Below are 20,513 nucleotides of genomic sequence, written 5' to 3'. Positions count from 1 at the left end.
CCTGTAAGTTATCTCTAGATGCTGCAGAAACAGGACAAAAATGCATCGCAGTCTTGGAGCACTCACATATTCCTGGAACAATAGCCAAGGGGTATGAAGGTTTGAACTGAGAGTATGTGTTTGTTGTTTTCTTTTTTAATTTCATGCTGAAAGTATTTTAAGAAACAGACTCACAGCTCAGAAGTTCCTTTTCCTCACTTAAATAAAATACTGGGATAATGTTTGGGGAACAACAAAAAAGTGTTATTTTTTTGCATGCATTCCACCCTACTAAGAAAAAGACTTTTTGAAATGAAAAAACAATTCTTCTCAGCCTCAGGTTGCTGGCAGCTAATTCCTAGGTTACTCAGCTAGTCTGGGATTTCTTTTTTAACCTTCCTCTCCTTTTCTTTAAGTCCTACATAAACCCAGGAAACAGCACAATTTTTAGCACTTAGTGTAATAGTTGTAGACATGCTGAGACACAGCTGACCAGCAAGCACTGAAAACATGTTTTTGAAACTGAGGGTGTGATTCAGCCTGAAAACTGCATTTGCACTGATGCAATTTAAGGTGGTTCAGCAGAGCTGTATCAGAACAGTACCTGCTGTTCCCTGTGCGTCTAGTGCTCTCTGTTTAGCCTAAGAATATCGGATGATAAAACTTGTCACCTGGAAGCTCTTCCTGCCCCTCCTAGGGTCATGGTTCATTGAAGAGTCAAAGCATTTGTACCCTTGATCTGCTACACGTATAATGGAGAATCAAATGCCAAAATTAAAAAATCCCTTAAGGCTCTCATTCATTTTCACTGAGCACTTCCAAATTTGCTATGAAAATGCCTTGTTCTGTGACCTCATTGGGAGCTAAATACAGATTTGCTGGTTTCCTATCAGAGTTTCAGTTTTTCAAAGCAAAGCTTCATCCTGGTGGTGTCTCACTCTGAGACAATAGGATGAAATTCCCCCACAGTGTTGTAACAACTATGTAATATTTGAAGCACATCAGACTTCTGAATCGCATACAAGAGTGAAACACTTCCCATTTGCTGGAGGTTGATGCCTTCTGAAGCAGCAACCCTGGAACAGACTCTATTGATTTAGTCAGACCTATTTCTTGGCAGGTAATATTTTGATTAAATTTTTACGCTCATGGGTGATTGAGCACCGTATTTATATATTCATTTCTTTTGTCCAAGTGCTGTCAGAGTTGCAAGACCCTAAAATAGGCAAAGTTAAAAAAAGGCTCAACTACAGGTGCTTTAGGAATGAACAAAATGCAAATTTTGACATTAAAAATGGTGTTTTGGAGAACTGTAAGAGAATGTATGGCTGAAATTTTCAGGACTGCATACCAAACTTAACATTGTCAAAGCCCATTTTTCAATGAAGGGACATTGTGGGGTTCTTTTATCAAATATCAGCATTTACAGACGTGTTACTATGCCTAATTTTACCTGGCACAAGTTATGGGTGATGAGGGTCTGTGGGTTTTAGACTATGCATGTAGCCCCATGTTGCAATGTACAAAGAAACATGGAAAATTAGTAAAATGCAGCGTTAGAGAAACTGCATAAAGAAATCTACATACAATTCAAACTACACACAATTTTGGTCTACAGCTAACCTGACCTTTTGTATTCACAAAGGAATCATCCAGTCCATGACCAGATGGAGACAAGGAGGTCTGCAAAGCGAAGTCCTTGCTTACAGTACTTCCTACCTTTTACAGCTTCTCCTCCTTGCTTTGTAGGATTATGTTGTGAACAAGATCAAAGCACTGTTCCAGCCTTTTTCTTTTTTATTTCTTACCCTTCTCAGTTCCCTGTTTGCAGTTCAGCCCACAACCAAATGCAGAGAAAGGACATGCAGCAGGGTAGGGGGAGATGGCAATACATCTCATTTGGCAATGAGATGCCAAACTCATAGCATCATTGGTCTTACTGATGATCTGATGACTTGGTTGGTTCACAAGGGGTGATGTTACACTGAAATTTGTTCATGTTATACTATTCTCTACCAGAAGTTATCCTGAACAGGCTTGCTAAACAGATTTAAGAAACCAGGAAGAGAGTTCAGGCAGGGTGCTCAGAGCATTGAAGAGGAGTGTTACCAAGTTCCTTGATTTCTTCTGCCTCCATTTGTTGGTGAACTTACCATCTTTTATTAGTTTAAAGAAAATTAAACTGATTTAATAAATAAGAAATAGACCTTTACAACTAATTTCTAAGAATATGTGTTCCTGTTAGCCCGCACACAGAGCTACAACTTTGACTGCTGCCAGGTTTATATTATATGCACATGAAAATGTAACCACACAATGATGTAGTATTTGATATATTGTATTTTTAGCTTCTCAGTATAGTCTATATATTTGGAAGGCACAGTTCATTGCTTTCTGCTGGGATTTATAAAGTAAAAACAAAAAAGCAAGCTCTTTGCAGAACTAGAAACAAACACGGTATCTCCATTAGATTTAAGGAATTATTCTCTTAGGAGTGGCTCATGGAATGGTCTGCTTGCTTAAAATTTGTCACTGGGCTGTTTGTCCTCCTGTTTCTACTTAGCAGCTTGGAGCTGGGTGTTTTGGGGGGGAAAGATGGGTTCAGTTTTCATGCTAGTTTGAGTTAAAAGCCATCCCTCTTGAATGAGACTCTTTTGGTTTTGGAGAGTGTGCCTTCTGCCTAGGCACCGGAGCAGCCCCACAGTGCAGAAATATCTCCTGTTAAGAAAGAACTGGGAAAAAAAAATGATTCTGTCTGTAGCCTAGTGCTTACAGCATTCAGGTGCAGTGTCTGATCCAAGTGCTTCTTTACCCATTTTATCCAGAAACTCCCTCATGAATAAAAGCAGCTCGCAGCAGAGGCCTGTACATTTGTGTATAAGCTTATTTTTATAAGCCTATTTGGAAAAGGGTGGTTTAAATAAAGAGAGAGGTCAGCCATCCACTCTCTAATTACTGACCTCTGGCTGGGGTGATGTTATCCCTGTCCAGCTTCCCCACTTGTTTGAGCATCTTCTTGCCAGCTCTGGGTGCACGGAGACCACTTTTGGAAATCCTGAATTGGTGAAGGGCTGAAAAAGAGCAAGGCTGCTTCTCCGAGTAAGCTTGCAAAAATGCTACTTTTTTAACCAGCAGCTGCTTGGGAAAACCTAGCCAAGGCTTAGGAAAAATCAGGAACACCAGCTTAGTTTAGAACAGTTACCTTGGAGACAAGAGTCCTAGCATAGATCCTAGCCTCGGAGGGGAGGCACAGGCTCCTAGTGAAAAGTTGAAAATGATTCAGTGTTACAGAGGGTCACACTCTTCCTTATGGTTTCTTGAGGCCTGAAAGCTCAGAGAAACGTAAATGGTTCTATTCTGTTATTGTGACATTCTGCCAAGTGGAGACAGAGTTGCCTGTGGACTATATCACACCAATGACCCATAGGAACAGGTGGTCTGAGCATCACTTCCATCATTTACTTGGCTGTCTCGTTACAGCTTGTACTGTTTGTGATGGAACCTCCCTTGAACCTCATATATGCACACATACACACCTCACGGTATAACTGGAGCCCCTCATGCTGGAGCTGAGCGGCATTTCTCACCTTGGGGTTGAATGCACAAGGGAAAGCAGAGTGAGAACTGGAAATAAAAGCACGGAACAGGTCAAGCTTCTTTGAGACATTTTAGCCTTTGTTTTTACTATGAATTACATGCCGAAGTGGTGCATGTTTGTAGGTCAGCCTACTCTCCCCCAGAACAGCTTATGACACAATTCCATCACTACAAATAAGCCTATATACTTAGCTCATATAAGTAAATTTTACTCTTTCAAATTTCTTAATGAAGCAGTACCGCATCAGATGGCATATTCCTCAGTGACTCAACAGTGACATTTTATCGGAGATTGTCTGCTTTGTCAGTAAAGTGGGTCACTATAGATGGAACAAGAGCCCTTCTGTTTTCGCATTCATTTCTCTAAGGTGATAAGCTCAGTCTATTAGACACAGAACAGTAGTATAGGAGGAAAGAAAGGAAAATTTAAGCAGAGGAAAAAAACCTCTCTATTCCTGGTACTCCATGTGACAGGAGACTATTTTTTAATGTGTGAAGTGACCCAGTAACATGGAATTTCACACTTCCATCCATACCCTAAAAGGAATTATTCTTAGAAATATAGCTCCTTAAAGAAAAGGCAGGGAGGGAAGTGAGCAAACAAGGGGTTTGGTTTTTCCTCCAGTGTGAGCAATGAGCTCATATGTCGAAGGAAGACTCCACTTTCTGTCTGGTCTCCTTCTTCTTTCAAATTTATGGAAATAACTTCAGCTGCCTTCTCCATCACCAAAGCAGACATAAAAGGAGAGGTGTGGGATGAGCAGGTGTGTGCTTTGCTCCTCTTCTCATCTTTCAGAGAAGCTGAGCTAACAGCGATGGGGAACAATTCACTAACAGTAGTTGCCATCTCGTCCTCTCCAACTCCTTTGAGCAAGAAAGGATGGGAGAGTTTTGTGACTCAGAACATTTTTAAGGGCTGGTTTTTACTGCCATGCTAACTGAAGACACATGCAGAGCTCTGCCCAGTGGGATGCACATCCCTGTGCAAAATCCCTAGCCAGCTCTGTAATGCTCTGAGTTGGAGTTAGTTGGCCTAGGGTGGTGAGGAAGCAAAAGTCCTGTTGATGCTTGAACTGCTAATGCAAAGGGGATGCAGCCACAAGCTGTCACTCATCAGATGCTAATCCAGTCAATCTAATGTCAATGACATAACTATGCTGTTAGAGCATCCTTATATGAAGTGATTGACTCAGCTGAGAGGAGCTATTTTGTCGTTATATGACTTAAGCTAACTTTACTTTGAGGACTACTCTTCTGGATGTACTTCTGCAGTCAGGTGATTTATTTATTGCTCCTTTGTGTAACTCTCAGGGCCAGGGGGTAAAGCCCCCAAATATTAAAAAAAAACACACTCTGTACCTTTCATCTCTTTTGAGTTTAACAAATTTTAATCTCTAACAGTTGAAAAAAGGCTAAGAAAGCAATTTAGTTTTCAGTACTGAATGGTGTTGTTCCTTGTGTAAAAATATCTTGACAGGGAAGACCGAGAGTAGGGCACGATAAGCATGAACAAGCTGTATTAAAGGATGCCAGACTTGATGTCGGATGTTTGTTTTCACACCTGGCTCATGAAATGTAACACCTGTGTAATGTTTTTACAGTGACAAGTTCCTGAGCAAACTGCTGCTCCTGGAGCAATATTTTCATTTGCTTTCTTTTTTTCTCTCCCTCTATTTTTTAGATAACGGCTCTGGGTCAGGAGAAGGAGGTGAGTACCAAGCCCCAGTTATGCTTGCCTTTGTTCTTTCTTTTTAACTCTATGAGTGTCAGTTTTATATGCATAGTTGCTGAATAGTGCATGAGTTAAACAAAACTTATGACAACTTGAAAATAAGCTTTAACTTTGCAGGGTTATCTGACCATCTCAGAATAGTATTTGTACAGGAATAGGTCGTAGCGTGCATTTGACCAATGTTCTTTCAGATTTGACCTATATAAATTTTTCCTTTGTTGCCAACAGTATAGATCCCTATTTCACCTGTATTATGCTCCTGGAAATATCTGTTCCCAATGAATTCCTATCTGCAATTTTTTTTGGCCTTCATTTCCTTAGTGTCTACAACATCTGGTTACTACATTATCCTTGGTCAAACATGTTTCCTTAAAATATATAATGTGCATTACGATACCTGTTTTTGTGAAATATTTTATGTGTGTCCATTCAAAGTTGTATAGTCAAAGAGGGGATGTAGCACAACTGGTACTAGTAGAAGTGTTCCTATCTTTGAATGCATCTTAACCTTCTTCCAAGGATTTAAAAAAACAACCCAACGTAATTTTATCTTAATTTTATCTTTGGTACTACTAGCAAGAATACATGTAGAATGAAAGCTGTGCGATATAGATATACATGGACATGGAAAAGCTATTGTATTTTCAGGCTTTTTTGCATTAAGAAAGTGTTGTAGTTCATACTCAGAAATCTTGTATAGCTACATGAATATGTGCTTTTGTGGAGAAAGATCAATGGTATCATTGTGTAGATAAACAGAGGAGTTAACGTTCCAAAAATCAGGAGCTACCTCCTTCTTTCTTCCTGTATTGAATAAAGGGGAGGCATTTCCTTCTCTATCAGTAAATTCCTGGGCTGCTGCTAGCACATGGCCAATCTCACCTTTGTTTTCTTTTGAAGCAGTGGCTTTTTCTGCTCCAACACTTCCTCTTCTTACCTTCTCTGGTGACTTTTTTCTGAAGCTTTTCTTCCTGAGATTACATCATGTTCTTTCCCAGGCTCTATTTGCTTCTCCTCCCTTCTTTACTCAGCCTGTTAACTCCAATACAGCTGCTCCCTGTGAGTGCCTCAGTACTGCTATGCAGTTCTTATAAGAGACAGATGACAGCAATTTAGTACACATCTGACTTTTATTTTTGGAACAATTTTAGAAGCATTTGAATGCTGTTGTTTTTTTTTTTTTTCCTCAGTATTTCCCAATTGGATACAAAAATCCCCATTAAAGTCTCTTGTAAATGTTGTGATGTTGGTCTGGAAGAGATTGGAGGCTGACTGACAGATGTGGGGATTCTTTGGGTGATTTTATGAACAGTTCGGAGAAAAGTAGTCCAGAACATATATTTTGTTGCTTGGCTGCTCACTGAAAAGGTGAAAGGTCTGTGTTCAAATATACTCATTGCTTGATCTGGGGCAGGAGACTTACTCCAGGCCCACCATCTCTTGGTAAGAGAGGTAAGGAATGGGTCTCCCTTTGTCACTGTTGTTGGTTTTGTTCTCACTTAAAATATTCATTGAACCTGGGACAAAAAGAGCAATTGGAATGATACACCCTATGGAAAGGCTTTGTTAGCTGGGACTCAGCATGCTAATGAATTTTAATTTTAATTAGTTATACAAAACAGAATGACACCAGTTGGGGAGATTTGGTGATTCCTCCTTGCTACCTTGTATCAGTGGTTAGTGCATTATCTTGGAAGGTGGAATATGTAGGTTCAGTTCACTTCAAGCAAAAAGAATTGAATCTAGTCCCTTGGCCCCAGGTGTACACCTCCTGCAGCAGTTTTGTGAAGTTAGCCCTTTATCTATTTGGATATCTTCTGAGTGCCTTTGGGCCGATTGAAGTGCTCCTGCTTCTGTTCAGTGTGAAAACATTTTGGTTTAGTGCTTAATGTCAGATAGAAATAATATTTTAAACAACCAGAAATTAAAAATCCTGCTTAGAACTTTTTTGGATACATCTGAGCTATTTGTGACGCACTGAATTAGTACTGTCCCCATCCGCCTTCGTCACTAAACTGGATGTTGGGGTGTACTTCTGCAGAACAGTTAACTAATCTTCCGCATGTTGAGTCATTTTCTGTGTCTGAAAGCAATCCTTCAAAGGATGGAATCCGCTGTTGCTTTGATTATCGAGCTCTGTTCTGTTCAAAATCTCAAGGATATTTTTGTACTCACATTATTTTCATATCTGGAATTGTTTATGTTCCATTATTCGAGTAACTGCAATAATGTTACAAGGAGACATTAAAAACATCAAAGACTCATTACAGGCTAGGGGAATTTAGAATCAACACCAAACTTCCAAAAGAATGCTGAATCTGTTGAGGATGGAGATGCATTGTTTGGGATTTAGACAAGAAAAAGAGCAGGAACCTGAGAAGGTGACCTGCAGGGTAGAGGCGCTCTCTGGTGCACACCACAATTCTGCCTCTCTGGTTATTCCAGCTGACTGGACCATAGATCCTTCCTAGCCCAGCCTTCCCCATTGGCTTTTGGAGGAAGCCAGGGTATGCTGAGATATAATAATCACCCAGGGCTGGTAGGATAATAATATACCTTTGGGCTAAGAGAGCACAAATGGGAGCTAAATTGCATGGGGAGCTTCTGTGCCTTGTGGTTTAGGTACGGCTACTGCTTGTAAGTGCAAGGAAGCAACAATGGAAGTGGAAGAACACCAGGGTAAGTGGGAGAAAGCCAGCAAGCAAGCAAACATGCTAGCTTAGACATTTGTGTTTTCTTCCTACAATTTACATTTTGAGATGTTAATTGCAGAATCAGTGTTTGCTATGTTTCTTAAGCACACAATTAGTGTGATTGTGTATGCAACAGTGATGCTTGCACACATGGAATAGATGAGTGCAGCTGCTTGTATAGGTTCAGGAAGCATAGTGATTGCTGTGCAGGAGATGTACTGTTTGGTGGTAGATTTTGAACTGTGAAGGAAAGTACTGGGAAGGCATTTGAGTTGTGCTCTTGAGTTGTGCTCTTGAGTTGTGCTCTGAGTTGTGCTCTAAATTGCTACAGCTCTACCTGTGACAGTCTCCACTGCTGAAATTAGCTGCTTGCCTCACATGCAGCTGAGATTTGTGGTTCACACTGTTCTCTTTCATTTTCCAGACACAGAACAAACTCATTAATGATTCCAAAACTTGACTTGATGCAGATTTTTCCTCCTGCTCCCAAACTGTATGATGTTAAATACATTCAATTTTTTATGTCAGAAAGAGAGAGTAGATTTAGAACCAATTAAAAACCCCATAAAAGTTTTCTTTCTCAAAGACTATTTCAGACAACATCTTGCCTTAGAAGTTATCATGTGCCACAAAAATCCTAAAGACTGTGGAACTACTGATCCACATTCTCTCCCAAATTATATTTACTGCTACAAGATACTAGGTTTTAGGAAAAGAATTGAGAGTGGGCGAACTTTTCCAGCATGCCTGAATGAGATGGAGTGTAATTTTTAAGGGTGAAATGATTGTCTCGTTGCCTTCTGACATTCTGGATAAGCAGTTTCCTTTTTTTATGCTCTGATGACACAATATTAATGAAGAGTAGTAATAAAATTACTCATTTTGCTCATCTCAGAAGTCTGAGCCTTCAGTTAGCATAATAAAAATTACACTTATGAAACCAAGCTGTTGGTCACTTGTGGCAATGGGTATCCTGAAACCACTTCTAAGTAGAGTATGGATTATTAATTCAGAAGTTCGAGAAACTTTAAAACCCTTGTTACACTACCATTATGTTACACCCCTACAGCAAGCAATGTCAGAGAGTGGGGACTCAGACCCAGAAAAGTTGCTTAGTTGAGGTCACATCTGAAGATGTGGGGATCCTTTTTATTTGCATTTGATATGGGCTCCTCTGTGTAATCAGTCTGCAATTTCCCTGTTCCGAAGAATGCAGTCAAAATCGGCTCCTGATCCACTTTTTTTAAATAGTGATTTGTTTGAGTTTGAGGCAGAACTGATGAAAGAGAAGTTACAGGCTCTTGTTCATCTCTGCCAGTTGCAAATTGCAGGGCTATTTGACCTGCTGGATGTACTTCCACAACTGCTAGATTGGGGCATGAAAGTTATTCTCAGGCTGTCACACATCCATAAAGAGGTAGATTGCTAGCTTGAACAAAACATTTTCTTTCTTTCTAACATGAATTTTAAATTTTCATTTCTTATGAAACCCTCCATGTCCATCTGTAAAAAGACCTGTGTTGAACTGACAAGGTAGTCTGAGGAGGATTAACTTTGTAGGTTTATATGAATGTGACTTAGAATGAGCTTTTACAATTTTTTCTTCAAGGTGCTTTCTATATGCAAATAGGTTTTGGTTTTTTTTTCCTCAAGTTTACAACTTAATACTAGCCAAGAAGACTTAAAAAGAAAGAGTCATCCTAGTGATCTTCTTTCCCTTTTGCTCTAAAAAAGAGCTGGCACTCAGGACTCCTAGTGAGGTAGAAGTCCTAACACTTAGGTGAAGTAGTCTCCACGTTCAGAAGACATCAGTCTTGTGTCAAAGCCATTGTCCTCGTCAGTATTCTAAAACAGGTCCTTGCAAAACATTGCCCAACTAGTAGTGAGACAACTGGAAGAACAGTCTGAGCCATTGGTCTGATTTCTGCTCAGATTTATAGTCACATTCTACATAATTATAGAAATTTTGTCCCACTGCAGATGGGAACACTAATTCTTAAAGGAAAGCTTTTTGAAGCTGAAGCTGGTTCCTTTTTTTTGGATCAAAGGTATTGGTGGTGAAGATAATTTGCTTTCATCTGGCAGTACTCCTTACTCATAAGGCTTTTTTTGGGTAGTAATTCCCACCAAGAATCCAGACATACTGCAACAACTTTTGAAGGAGAACCTTATTTCTTCTGAGTTCCCAGGTCCCATCATTGGTAAAAAAGCACTTCCAAGCCCTTCCTCCCATGTCCCCCCCAAGTAAAGGCCTTTTTGACTCTCCTCCAAATGCTGCTTACTTTCTCTGTTTGATAGTGCCAGCAAATGGCAGCTGTGAAGTTGACTTTCTATGATAATGCCTTTGCAAGGATGTGTTGAAAAACATCAGCGTGTTAGGTAGACCAGTTAACAAATGGTAACGACTTTATAAGTCAGCTTCTCAGAGAGAAATCAGTGTCCTAAAAGGCCCTTGCTTTAGTAACCAACCAACAGGGTGAGATTCCTAAGTGTCCTTCTATGCCCATAACGTTACATATTTATTATTTTTGTCAGTGTTTATCTGTGTACCTAAGCAAAATGCACTTTTGATATTAAAAAAGATGTAATAGTAGTTAGACAGATGGCACCCAAACATTTCAGGCTTTTAAGCTAAAGAAATAACATGCTTGCAATACATATAGCGAAGTTAATTATTATTAAAATAATTTGTTTTGAATTTCTAATCCCTCTGAAATTTAATAGCTAAAGTATCTTGTGATGAATGTCTAGCAGATTGCATTTAGTAATTAATAAATTGATATACAGTATGTGCTTTTTAGCAGGCTGCCATCTGTTCCTTCCCTCACAGGGGACAACACTTATCCAGTAATTGTCGCACAGTCAGGGTGGTATAAACAGACACAGTTTAGAACCTCAAATATTTTTTATTTTAATTTGTAATAATGCTACTGATTTGTTTTAATGTATTTTAATAAGACTGCAGAAATTTAATGGAGATTAACACTCTGGATAGGAGGTAACATCACGTCTTTCAGCGTATTTCTATAATGGCATGCGACTTAGAGAGATTTAAGTGCTGATTCTGTCATGTGGCTTGTCACTGAGTATCACTTTAGCTTCAAATAGCCCTATTTATTCCTGTTGAGATCCTGCTCCCTGTAGGTAAAATTAACACTGAACTAAAACTTGCAACAGCTAGTGTGTTTTCACCAAAGGTTCAGCAAGGCAGAGGAAAAGGACCTGGATATTTAGGCCTTCTGTTGGTGAAAACTTATTCTGAGCAGGGTTTTCAGAGAGGCTTGAACTTGCTTGGAAAGATGCCTGAGTGAAGGGCACAGAAGGGCAGATTCCTCTTGTGCAGGATGACAGATCCCAAATGAAGGCAGGTTCATCTCATGCAGCCTGAATAGGGCCTGCAGAACAGTGTTAGGCATTTGTGAAATTGTGGGGCACCCTCTTTGGCATCTGGCGACTTTCTTGTCTTCCATTTTGCACCATCATCTACTCATGCATAATTTCCCTGGTGGTTATTCTGAAGTTGTCATGACTTCCTTTGGAGAAAAATGAGTTAGCTGCACCTGAAACAGGGCAGTGGAGTGAATGGGTATTCAGGTTTTTTGTGTAAAAGCTGATCCAGCTGTCATGATATGCAGGCTTCCTGCACCATTATCCACGGTGTCACGTGCATAGAAGCAAAATTGAAGTTGTCAGATGTGTAAAATACCTTACACATAATAAGGGTAGGGGTCATAGGGAGTCTTACAGTGCACATCTGCAAGTCCTTTTCTTAGAAGTACACATGTTATCATAATCACTGGGCAAATATATCACCTTGGCTGGGGCATCAAGTGTCAAACTCCCCTCCTCCAGGTACCTCAGTCATAAGTAGACTAGGCATCCTTGTGTTAGACCTCTAATACCCCTTCTTGCAAAGGCAAACTTCAAAGGCTGGTATCTTCATTGGAACATGCTCACAGCTGTAGTCTGTTGTCTATACTGCATAGGGAAAGTATCTTTCAGCCAGTTATGGATCTCTGGCTGTACCAAGCCAGGCTTCACTTCTCAGCCACCTGGGTAGTTGGGTAAGAGAGCTTCCACAGTGGTAAATATTACTTTTGAATACAATCCGTCAGCATGGTCAAGATAATTCAAGTTATCACCACAGATTTGGCATAACTAAGAGTAGTTGTTGCTCTTGCTTTAAACACATACTTATAGACAAAAGAGAAAGTTTGCAGCTTTGTGTCAAATTACGGGGACAATCTCCGTTTTAAGTGTGTCATTAATGTTGCCCTAAATATTAATGGAAGAGAGAGTAAGTCATTAAAATGTTCAGTGAGCTGCAGCCTGTAATAAGTGATGCTGTGGACTGTGGTGTTTTGAGAGGAATTTCCAGTGCTAGCTGTGCTGAGGGAATCACAGTCTGATCACAGGGGGTGGTGTGTTCTGCACTTTAGGGTGCAGAAGGGGATTTGCTGTGGCCCTTCTCTTTTTCTAAAACCTTTTGAGATTAGCTGCTCCCATAAGGCGCAGCAAAATTCACTATACTTCCAAAACAGATAGGAATTGATTTTCAGAGGGGCTTTCCCAGACAAAGGAATCATTATTCCATCTGTACATGGCTACCTAATAGCGGCAGCTCTTGACAAGCTCCCCTTGCTTCACTGTGAATAGTGATTAATACATACATGCAGTGGAACTCCCTTTCCAGGCCATGCCCTGGGGCAGAACAGACTTCAGTTTGACACAGACTGATGCCTTTGCTTCAAGCCTGATCGAAAGCCTTCAGTGGAAACCAAGCCATATTACCATTGCAGGAACATGCAGATGAGTTGCTGAGGGAAGCAATTTACTGCTTGCCAATTCCTCTAGAGCTACTGCCTGTTTGCAGGTTCCTACCCTGTGGCTCCTAAGATATAACCGGCCATATTCTGCAGAGGAATAATAACTTGAGAAGTGTTAGGGATCACTGCAGCTCAGAGAGACAACTGGGAGTCACAGATACCATCCTTGTGCCTTGCTTCTTTTGGAGGACATGGCATTAATGAAGTACTGCCCTGAAACACAAAAGGAAGCTGAAAAGAGAGGGAAAATGAGCTTTCACTCATTGTGAAATTAAGATGTCAAAGAACATAATTAATCAAGATTCCAACTAAAGTGGCGAGAAAAAATTCCGTAATCATCTATACATCAATATTAGAAGCATGCTTAATAAACAAGAGGAGCTTAAATTTCTCATTTAGGAGCATATTTTGACCTAATTGATATTACTGAAACCTTCTGGGAAGATCTGATTGATTTGAATATTAAAATTAATGGCTGTAACCTATTTAGGAACAATCAAATGTGGGGGAGAAAGGAGAAGAAAGGGACAATCTATCATTGTCTATTTGGAGACATTTGCAGCAAAGAAACTTATGCTCTCAAATATTAATGGGTTAACTTCTTTTAATGGGTTAACTTCTTTTAACAGAACACAAACTGGGTATGGAAAATGTCTGCTACCAATTCAGGCTGAAAAACAGTATTCATCTATTCTGTATTGGTGGGAAAACTCTATTCAGTCTAAATTATACACAGTGTTGGATGCTGCTACTACTAAAACATGATGCAGCTAGTAATGAAAGAAGCTTCTGAAAATTATAGATGACTATCACCTAACTTGGAAATGTTGCATCAATACACATTCATCTGTGTTACACCTCATCCTGACAGGTGTAAATTATTTATACCTAAGGTGCAGGTGTTCTTGACTTGCACATATTTATTATATGCAAAGTACAGTACATGTAAATAACTCTATAAATGAGGCCCAGCAAGTTCCGATCAAGAAAGGAAGGCCACACTTTTTCTAAAACAAAATTAACTTTAAAAGGTAGAGAAAGCAATTTTAGGGGGTGAGAAGGGAGAGAGAGATTTACACTGAATAGTATATAAAAACAATGATCAAGTAGTTGCGGACTATTGTTTATGAAAAATAAAAGGTGTCGGGGCATTCACAAGGAGCAGAACTAAAGCCCATGAGGGAGCGATGTGCATGAGCGTGTGTGTGTATGTATTGCTTCGTTTGCTCCATTACAGAATTGAAATGCTAATAGTGCAGTGAAAGTGCACTTGGGTTGTTTTGTAGTCAAGTCAGATAGCATATATAAGATATGATGAAATATTTTCCATGCTAGCAGTACTGCAAAAGGTTATTAAGCACCAACTGTTGAAGTCAGGTATTTTGTAACCAGCGGATCTGGCTGAAAAGCTTTAAAAATGGGTAGTAAAGAATTCTTTGAGCTAACAGTGACTACTTTGGTCTCTTTTTCTTCAGCTGAATTATAAGAAATAACGTACAAATATTCTGAGAAAAGATAAATGTGATGATCGGGAGGGCTACAGCCTTTCATACTGGCATCCATCAGAAGAAAAGCAGTGGAATAGAAGGCAGAAGAATCAACTGAGTACAGAATTAAGGGAGGGAAAAATATGTAATTCCAGTCATCATGGGCACATGGAAAAACTTTATTGAGAAATTTACCTTTTCCTTAAACCTATTTTTCCACAACAGACATTTGTACAACTGAAAATTTTGTGTAAGTGTACCACCTCAAAACCATAACCTTTCTTAGTGGAAGGCAATCTCTCATACAAGTCTAAGTAACTGGAATGTACAACATCCACACAGTGCACATCTGAGGGGGGAAAACATTGCAAATCAATACATTGTTATATGATTGTTAAATGTTACGGAACCATTATAGAATGAGTGTGTTTCAAGGGACTGTCCTTGGCCTTGTAACCCCTTCCACTGGTGACCTTGGAGCAAAACAGTCAGTACTGATTTGGTCTGGATGACAGAAAACAGGTCACTGAGCTAACAGTATGCATAAGCAGGGGGGATCTTAATGTCTGAGGACAGGGTTATACGTAGGGAGTCTAGGATATAGGCAATTTTTCCTCAATAGCACCCTCTCTCCTACTGACTGATCAGCCTGAAAAGGACTCATTGGGGAATAAGGTGAAGGCGAATAATAATGGTCAGTGCAGAAAAATGGTTGTTAACATGTTTTACCTAAAGAATATCATAGATGGCAGTTAGGTTTTATGACAACTCTCCTGGAGCAATGTGTCCAGCTCTTGTATCTGTTGTTCTGGAGGGTGCTAACATGTTGGGGAAGGGTGTTGAGGGGCATAAAAACAGCAAAAGAAGTAGAAATACCATGAATGAAAGTCATGAGCAGTGCACTTCGTTTAACTTACTCAAACTGTAGGGAATCATTTACTGGCATGAAAAAGTGAAATCTGACACTAAAAGACACTTTAGGATGCCAAACTGAGGCATAGGAATGTGGTATCTAGAAAGAAGGAAAATTCGAGTAAGACGTACATTCGTAAAGATAAAAGCAAATGACCTCTACTGCAACTTAATAAGAGTAGTGATAGAAAAATGTACAGCATGCTTTAGACAAAAGTTAATTTGAGAGTCTCACTTGCACTATTCTTCATGTAAGCACAGGCTCACAGGTAGGAGGGAGAGACTCCCTTTAGCCAAGATCCAGGAAAATTAGGAAGGACTGGTGTGGATCTAAAGAATGTAAATGCAGCTGTTCAATTGGTAGTGTTTGATTTGCTGTTGCTGAAGCACACAAAGCTACTAAGCTGCTATGAGAAAAATGATCACTTTGATCTCTGTCCACCTGACAGCCTTGTGTAGTCAGCTGTAAGCCACCACGATACCGCGATATGTTAAATGCTTCTTGACTCCCTCTGCAGATTTCTGTGGGTTTTTTCCTTCTGCTCAGATGTACAGTTCTCCTTTATCACCTTGTTAAAATAAAAAAGAGGCGTGACTAATGGTAGTGAAACAATAAGAGTATAGTTTATTTCTCTTTTACTTGGTGAAGAGTTTTGTTGTACATGTCAACAGTAAGATTGGTGCAGATATTTTTAGGATCAGCATATTTGAGATACTAGTTTTACTTGTTAGGATATGTGGCATTTCCATGAGTTTCTTGTTAAGATGACTTTTTTCTTTTATCCTGTACAACTGAACAGATTAATCTGGAAAATATACCACAGCATATATATATATGAGCACAGTCTAATCTCATCATTTGGAATCAGAAAGTAGAAAAAATGCAAGCAGTAACCTTGCATTCAGGATTGCAGTAAGGATATCTGCACTTAAAGACTGTCAAGGAAAATAGCATTAAATCCCCACTATCTAATATTCAAGGACATTAAAAGGCACAGGGTTTCTATATTATCAGTGCCAATAAAGAGTACATGTGACTAGGACACATGTCAATGCCAGTTGTGTGTCTGGTGGAGCAAGAATAAATACAAATAAATTGAAATGAGTCAATCAATGAAGCATTAGTGTTTTCAGGGATGCTTTCTTGTCATTGGTACAGTTTTACCACCCTCCAATTGCCTGATTTTGAAAAGGGAGCACTATTAAGGTTAATAGCTTCACTGTATAATATCTGCATGTTGACAGTATACCTGAAGGCAAATGGATTTAGGTAAGCAAAATCAGAGCTTAATATGAAAGTCATGCTTTCTGTTAACAATGTCATATTTATTGTAGAGTATGAAGGATCTGGGACAGAAGTTCAGAGAAAACACTCAAAATGTGGAGTTTGCAAATATAGGGCTGAGTGTGACGAGGATGCAGAAAATGTTGGGTAAGTAGTAAGTTTTCCTTAACAACATCAGTGAAAAAAAGTGGGGGGAAATGTTAAAGAAAAGGAAAAGTACACGATCATTCTTCACTGTATTTGTTATTCTTAATTGAAGCTTTATTGATGTCCAATAATAACGTGTTTGTTGTGTGTCTGTAAAGAGCAAACCATTTGCAGCTGCAAGGTAAAGGAGGAAAACAACAAAGAGGTATATTGGAAAATCTTTATCGAATTTTTTTTTCAAACAAAGGACCTTGATCTGTTTTAACCTGGCAACAACAAAAAGCAAAACACAAACCGAACAGGTTTAATTCATCCCTAGGATTTGTTTTTCTCTGTGTTCTACTTGTTCATAAAGTACTACAGGCAGTTGTTTCTATCAGTGAAAAGCTTGAACCTAAACATCAAGTTGAACTTGTGACCTGAGCCAGTCACTGCTTCCACCCTCACTGTGCCACTTGAGCTCTTGGATGCACCCAAGGAAAAACTGGTGAAAAATACCAGTTGTTGTCAGAGCTCAAAACAAGTGTTTAAGAAACAAGCAGATACTAAAACCAATCCAGAATGCAGAAGCAGATGCACTAAATTTCCCTACTCAGGATGCTTGATGATTAGAGTATGTGGCTGTCCAGGCTCTGTGTGGCTGCCAGAAGGGCCAGAGACATCAGGGGGGAAAGGGCTCAATTAGACATCCCTGTGAGGGTATTGAGGTTTGTTGAGAGGTAAAAGAAGTCCCATCTAATTGATGGGGCTTTGTTTTCCCACAGCTATTTTCCTGGGAGTGGTCACCAGTATGGAAGAAGCTTAACTAGTTTCTGGGCTGATGCCAGGTATTGGGGTCACAGCTACAGAGGCAGTGTGTGAAGGTGTTTTGAGAGAAGTGCAAATGGTACATTTTTGTGTGCATGGAGGGAACAACATCTCAGAGTAACAGTGCCTGCACATCGCTAATTGGGGGAAGCTTCTGTCTTCCAGCTGGAATCCGTTTCATGTTGAAATATGTCTTAATTGCACAAGATTTTATTACAGGATATCAGCATGAAGGCGTCTCAGGCTGTAAAGCAGCTTAGCACTAATATTCAAGGTGTGTATTCAAGATTAAATCATAGCATACAAAGGAAACCAAAATGGTAATAGTACTCATGAATACTTCACATTTCAGGAAATGTCACAGTACCAAAGTAGGCTTGCTCTTTTCTGGAGAGACAAATGAGCTGTAGCTGTTTTTTATAATGCTAATAATTTTCTGCAATACTGCTTTGGTCTGTTCAATTTATGACTGGCAAAATCGATATAGATCTGTTTGTTATATGCACTGAGATGTGCTGTTGGCTTTGAAGATAAATCCTGAAGCATTCAATTTCAGTAAAAGCTTGCCTGTTCATTCTGTACTTGTGGAATTTACATTCCTGTGGCTATGTAGTATCTATGATTTAGAATAAAGTTAAGGAGAGTGGAAGATTTATTCCCTACATTGTACTCACATAAAATGAAGCCATGCTTCGTCTTCTTGGCAACAGGAAGAGAGTGCTCTTTTGCCTCTAAGATTTCTTTAATTAGTCCTCTTTTAAAAAATTGGTGAAAACAAAAATTTTTATGTAGGAAATACTCAAAAGTTAGAAAATGTTCCCATGAGGGTTGGTCACAATCTGTCAGATCATTTCTTTCAATTTTGTCAGATTTCCATCCTAAATAATTTAATCTCATTTTATTTGTTCCAGTATCTTTGACCATTATAATAGGCTTTAGTGATATTCACCGTCTGTTTAGACTTAGATTTGAATTGGGCTCTGTTAAAATGGATTGCCTTCACAACGCTGATTTTGACAAGTCACATAGAAAGTCACAGACTTGCTTGAGTAGAAGTTAGGAGTTGGCTTCTTCTTTTCCTAAAATTAAAACAGTTATTTACCTGGCAGAAACAAGATGGAATTGAAATCTTCTTTTGGGGACATTTTATAGAGCACCCCTTAAAATGCTTTTTACGTCTTATTTTTACTTCCTTTCCTGCTGGGCTTCAACATGTTTTCAAAGTCATAAAATTATATCATGACATACAATTATTGGCAGTGCAAGTACCTTTCATCAGACTTGTATAAACATTGCTAGGCTCATATTATTATTTAACCCAATTTTGCAGCATATTGCAAGCACTATCACCCTTAGTTCTAGCAAATCACACCCACACCCTGGTTTCATAAAAATATTCTGTTTTTTATCTTCCTTTTCAAGCATGAGAATGGCCACTGTAGCTGTTTTGAATAGTGAGGTAAAGTCTACTGAATCACAAACAAAAAGAACCTTTAGTTCCGTTCAAGTAAACCTCTTAGGCCTGGGTAACGCCTGCACTTTGTGATGTTAAGACTTCATAAAGTGATTCACATGATTACAGAAGGCACTTTAAAAGGATTTTGCTTCATGATAGTAACTGAATGAGTTAGTTGAACTGTCTGCTAATGTGCAGTAGACAGTCTCAATCCATATTAATGAGATACTAACACTTACAGTAAATATACAATTATGCATTATTTTCATCCTTTTCCAAGCCATGCAGTCTAAGACCTTATAAACACCAGATCCTTCTGTTCCAAGTGCTCTTGAGAAGCAGAATGGAATCTATACGCCTGTTTTATGAATAAATCTAAATTATGGATAAAATGATTAATCAGTTGGTGGAAGGGGAGGCTTTTGTGCCACAAAATGTCAAGTGGTTTGAGGTAAACGGGCTTTCAACAGGCCAGCCACAACAGCCTAGAGCACAGAATAGGCAGAATTTCCCCTAATAACAGAATGATCCTGCTAAATACAGGTCTATTCCATATGGACTGTAGTTCGTCTTTTGGGCCTGGAGAGATGTGGGAGTCCTATGCAAAAAATGATGGTACCTGAATACTGTAGGATGTTTCTTGCGACAAGAAAGTAGGAGCAAGACTACTTGGCATTTCCTGATTTTTATATTGGATTTGCACATGTCTAAGCAAGTCCTTTCTTCTCAGAGGAGGACAGTGATAGTGCGAGGGATGACAGACACATGTCAGAGCATGGGAAATGCTGATCTGACATAATGGAAAAGGTTTCCACCATGAGGGTGGTCTGGCACCGGAACACAGTGTTTGGTGAGGCAGTGAAGTTTCCAGCCATGCAGATGTTCTGAACTTGATCAGATATATTCCTGAGCCAGCTTTGAGCAGAGAATTGGACTAGATGACCTCTACACGTTCCTTCAAGCCTAAATCATTCCGTGGTTCACGTGGTGATCTTTAAAAGCAAATTTAAACAAGGTCGGTTGTACACAGCTTAGATGCACCCCATATTACAAGTTAGTGATGTTATTTTTTGGTTGCTCTTAAATTGTATTTTTCCTTTGGAAAAAGTTGCAGATTTTTAGTTTTCATGTTTGGCATTAAAGCATTATGGCTGTCTCTGATCAAAGTTGCTACATATGCTTTTATTATGCAAGATCACACATAGTTGGAAGAATTCAGGCTTTTCACAAAGTTTTAGATTTGTATCTTCATTTTGTTTGATTTCTCAGAAGCATCATCTATCTAAACCAGAAATGCTTACAATGCATAGTAAATTGAATGAAAAAAAATATAAACAACTTTATAATTTCCACTGCCTCTGCAAAAAAAAATCAGTCGAGTTTAAGTGGACTGATTGAGACAACGAAATAAAGCCTGAGGAGATGGTTGTCGTAAACAGCATACCATACTGAAAATGGAAAGCTGATGTTCGACTGTATGCAAATCAGTACATTGCTTCTTCATATAAATGCAAAAAGGAAAGAGGTTGAGGAAAAATGATGGAAATAGATTTCTCCTTTTATTCTTCTCTCCTACAACTTATAAGCACTTT

The 20,513-nt window shown here is 39.2% G+C and overlaps 2 protein-coding genes across 2 annotated transcripts in view; one reads left to right on the top strand and one right to left on the bottom strand.

Moving 5' to 3' along the window:
• The window catches only part of LOC133267073 (dynein axonemal heavy chain 5-like), a 459,819-nt gene that overhangs the window by 239,657 nt on the left and 199,649 nt on the right, over positions 1 to 20,513 (bottom strand). The gene's annotated exons all lie outside the window — the stretch shown is intronic.
• Positions 1 to 20,513, top strand: part of TMEFF1 (transmembrane protein with EGF like and two follistatin like domains 1) — a 119,815-nt gene that overhangs the window by 76,460 nt on the left and 22,842 nt on the right. The window contains exons 4-5 of the mRNA XM_061449008.1: positions 5,258 to 5,284; positions 16,562 to 16,658. Coding sequence (XP_061304992.1) covers positions 5,258 to 5,284; positions 16,562 to 16,658 — 124 coding nt within the window. The remainder of the gene's footprint in view (positions 1 to 5,257; positions 5,285 to 16,561; positions 16,659 to 20,513) is intronic.

Source organism: Pezoporus flaviventris, unplaced genomic scaffold, assembly GCF_033815535.1.
Source record: "Pezoporus flaviventris isolate CSIRO_AGI_PZ_B2104156 unplaced genomic scaffold, CSIRO_AGI_Pfla_v1 ptg000007l, whole genome shotgun sequence".
Lineage (NCBI taxonomy): Eukaryota > Metazoa > Chordata > Aves > Psittaciformes > Psittacidae > Pezoporus > Pezoporus flaviventris.
Note: the sequence above shows the minus strand (reverse complement) of the source record. Positions and strands in the feature narration are given on the sequence as shown.